At 31.0% G+C, this 3,786-nt stretch overlaps 1 protein-coding gene across 3 annotated transcripts; it reads right to left on the reverse strand.

Annotated features, from left to right (window-relative positions):
* Nucleotides 1–542: 542 nt before the first annotated feature.
* Nucleotides 543–3,154, reverse strand: LOC149495493 (uncharacterized). Of its 3 annotated transcripts, none has more exons than XM_089722409.1 (6): nucleotides 2,991–3,154; nucleotides 2,749–2,878; nucleotides 1,876–2,045; nucleotides 1,493–1,775; nucleotides 1,248–1,399; nucleotides 543–854 (listed from the first exon to the last, which is right to left on the reverse strand). In XM_089722409.1, the coding sequence occupies exons 1-6, from the start codon at nucleotides 3,103–3,105 to the stop codon at nucleotides 829–831; spliced, it is 876 nt and encodes a 291-aa protein (XP_089578535.1). In that variant the 5' UTR covers nucleotides 3,106–3,154; the 3' UTR covers nucleotides 543–828. The 3 variants fall into 3 exon arrangements, with proteins under 3 accessions (XP_089578535.1, XP_089578534.1, XP_089578533.1); XM_089722408.1 differs by having other exon boundaries at nucleotides 543–864; XM_089722407.1 differs by having other exon boundaries at nucleotides 543–925.
* Between the last annotated feature and the right edge of the window lie 632 nt (nucleotides 3,155–3,786).

Raw genomic sequence — 3,786 nt, forward strand, 5'->3', positions numbered from 1 at the left:
TTTTTTAAACCGGCATTCAAAATTGAAAATTTAAAATTATGCGATTCACCGGAAAACCAATCGAAACCGTCGGTTTTGTAATCGGATCGGAACCAAAACCGGAACCGGACAGTTCCAAACCGGAACCGCCGGTTCCGGAACCGTCGGTTCCGGAACCGTGGCCAAGTCTACATGGGAGGCTGCCAATTATTTAATTTTTGTTTGAAGATTTAGACCATAACCTAAAGCAGCTTTGAATGATTCTCAACTTTATCATCAACCGCATGGAATTTTATTTTTTTGAATAATAATTTCTGAGCTATAAGAGCTCAAATTAGATGATAGCCCTTCCTATTGATTACATGGATTTTTCTTTTTTTGCTTAAAATATTTGCAATCATCAATCAAGGATAACAATTAACAAACATTATGCTTGAGCACAAGACAGCTTACGAGACCACTAAATTGACCTTAAGATTGTCATATATTTTGAGGAGAAGATTGAACTAACAAATTCATATCACTGCCATGGCATAAAGAAAACAAAAAAGAAAAATTCAATATTGCCCAAGTTTAAAACCATTTCCATCTTTGAAGGGAGGGAAAAATTATAAAAGTGCCAATTAAGAACATTCAACCTGGAGAAAACATACTCAAAAACATTCAAGTTTAGCTAATATTTGTGTCTTCTAATTCGGCTAATCGTATTTTCTTCTTTCTTTTTTTTTTTTTTTTTTTTTTTTTTCATACTCCAAAAGTCAGAAAGTGTAGCTAGCACCACAATATCTTCAAGAAAACTCCTTGACCACTGTGATGAAAAGCATTTGGACTTCAACAACCACGGTATCATCAACTATGAATCCCTGCGATGCATCCTTGAGATCTCTAAGAGGAATTAGATCACAGTGACCCCAGTTGTTGGGTTTAGTATAGAATTGACGAGTAACTACAGAACATCAGAAATAATAAAATTAACCCGCAAAAACAGAAGTGAACAATGTTTTTGAAACAGAAAAAGGCTTTTCTTCATGATTATTGTTCCAGCAGAGAAATGTTTAGAAACATAAACTATTACTGAATCCTCGCCTATAAGTTTGAGCTTTTAGGTTAGCGTTTTCTTCTTATAGTATCAAAGCACATTGAACAAAAATGTCCAGAGTCCAAATTCTACCCACCTTTCTTATTAACCTCTTATAAAATCTTATAGATTTTACTATAAGCTGGAATATATGAGAAATATAAATTAATCTTGGGACCATGGCACTCACCTTTCTTTTCTTGATGTTTTCCAGAAAGTTGATCCCTTACACGCAGAATGAATTCAGCATTAATCTTTGTTACTGAATTTTCTAAGTATAAAAACATGGACAAGCTCTTGCCTATCTCTGTCCCCTCCTCATTGGGATAAAGCAGTAAACTCCTAAATGAAATTGAAAAGACACAAATTATAGCACATAGCAAAAATGAAGTTATTCGTATCAATTTTGAAGCTATAAAACACTTCTTTACTCACCATTTATACCCACCAATATCAAACACCTCGGACCTATGACTTTCTGTGCTGTGCCAACTTTGGACATTCCAAGTGAAGGTGTTGTTAGCAAGCTCCTTCACAATAGACATGCACTCACCTTTACCAGTACATTTTTCCATTATGTAAACCTCAGCTCCAAATACACAACAATCATCAATAAGGTATCCATTTGAAGCATCATTAAAAGCATCACGTGAAATAAATTTGTCAAAACCCCATTCTGTTTTCATTCCACGAAAACGCCTTTCTGTTTCCTTACCATCTAACCCAAAAGATCAAAGCATATAGATAAATCAGTAAATTGATGAACATAGATAACAGTTGAATTATGGCAGAGTATGTATAAGTCAACTACATAGTACCTTGAACAGCCAAATACTTATCTTCAATTTGATTATAAACAAACAACTTGAAGAAAGCATTAACCTCACTATGTAAGGGTAATCTATTTGAATTGGATAGTGCTAAATATAGAGATAGGTGTTTATCTCCATTTTTTTTCTTATTTCCCTCAGGGTAAAGAGACAGCCTCCTGCACCAAAAAAATAGTGAAAATGTTAGGCAGTGCTCATTGGCCTAACAAAAATTAGGGCAATCAAATGCCAGAAATGAATGTTCAAATACAAACATTGAACAAACAAATACAAAAAGTTAACAGTATTTATAATTATAATAAAAACATATTTTATTATATAAATGAATTTCATAAACTTTTATGATATTTATTTGTAAATGCATATGTTTCATATTTGGTATAAATCGAAATGCATTTGGAAGTCCTCATTGATTTGATCCGCACAATATGTAAATTGTATTTTGAAAGTTTAATTATAGAAATTTTTGAAAAAGAAATGTAAGTGCATTGCATAAAGTAGATAATCAGAAAGAAAAATATAATACAGTAATTTCTTTACATTATACAATCCATCAGCAGCAACTGAGCAATATCTTAAAGAAAAAAAATATTAACCTACTCTAATAGAGTGATATATAGCAACTCAGCACATTGGTGAAACAAGAGCAACAAAATAAATAATGTAAGCGAAGGCATTTCTAGATTCTAGAATCCCTTTGATTACATTACATTAAGTTACATTATGGCTAACCAAACGTAGCCTAAGCTGTTTGGCTAGTAATCCATTAGTAGAGTACATGCAGTTAAACCTTAATAGCTCCTTTTAGCGAAAGAAAAAAAAAAAGAAAGAAAGAGAAGTGGAATTAAGATTAAAACCCACCATTTGTATCCGCCAACTTCAAACTCACTTGATTGAAAATTCTCGACCTTTGCATCAGAAAGTTTAGAGAAGTTTTCGATCTGAAACAGATAGTGAGCAGGTGGACGATCCCTTAGTACCCTGATTATATCTGTTGATTAAACATCAAAATCATAAGCAACATTTAGCATCAATCTCTGATAATTTTTTAATATGTGCGCAATTTTGAGAGAACGAGAGATAAAGACACAGTAATTCCTGACCTGTTTGTTCTTCTTTGATAGTGACTTCAGTGATTGCTTCTTCCATAACATTTTTTACTTCTTCTTTGGCACTAAGTTCAGCAATCACTTCTTCCATGACTTCTCGTACTCCCATTGTCACTTTACTCTGTTTTTACGTTTTCTTTTTCTTATATAGGAATAAAAAAAATAGGAAAAGTAGGGAGGGAAGACGAAAAGGCCGTGTGAATAATAATAAATAAATAAAAACAATAAAGGTTAGTTGGGTCCTGGGCTTATTTACGAGGGTCACAAATATCAGATTTGAGTCATTTGACCCACTTAGCAGTTAAGAAGATTCGATTTCATTTTATAGTCTAATTTAACTCATGAACTCATTTAAATTGGTTAAAAAATTATATTTAATATTTTGAGTCAATTTAATTTTTAATTATTTATTATACTTATATAGATATTTATTAAAATTGCAGTTGGGATCCAACTGATTTAATTTATTAAAAATTAATTAATTATAAAATATAGAAAAATAATATATGAAATAAACTTTATCTCTTTTTAGTTTAATTGATGATTTTTAATTTATAAATATGTATTACTTTTGACATTTTAAAATTAACCTCTATTTTTGGGTAATCGAAAAATTATGAAATCTATGCATTTTTCATGTTGAATAAATTAAAGTGATAATACATGTTTACAAATTTATTATATTACAAGAAATGATGTTTTTATGGATTTTAAATTTATATTCATAAGTGTTGAAAAATTTTTATATGGGCGTTCTTAGGGTAGGAGAAAAAGAAATAAAAAGTCAATC

Source organism: Jatropha curcas, chromosome 6 (genome assembly GCF_041381405.1).
Source record: "Jatropha curcas cultivar XTBG-Jc1 chromosome 6, XTBG_Jcur_1.0, whole genome shotgun sequence".
Taxonomy (NCBI): domain Eukaryota; kingdom Viridiplantae; phylum Streptophyta; class Magnoliopsida; order Malpighiales; family Euphorbiaceae; genus Jatropha; species Jatropha curcas.

What these genes read in the sequence shown, in the direction of transcription:
- LOC149495493 (XM_089722407.1), bottom strand. Translation starts at nt 3,105, where the DNA reads ATGGGAGTACGAGAAGTCATGGAAGAAGTGATTGCTGAACTTAGTGCC. An exon ending in TATCAAAGAAGAACAAACAG is followed by an intron (nt 2,879 to 2,990) that starts GTCAGGAATTAC and finishes TTTAATCAACAG; the next exon opens with ATATAATCAGGGTACTAAGG. An exon ending in AAAACATCAAGAAAAGAAAG is followed by an intron (nt 926 to 1,247) that starts GTGAGTGCCATG and finishes GATGTTCTGTAG; the next exon opens with TTACTCGTCAATTCTATACT.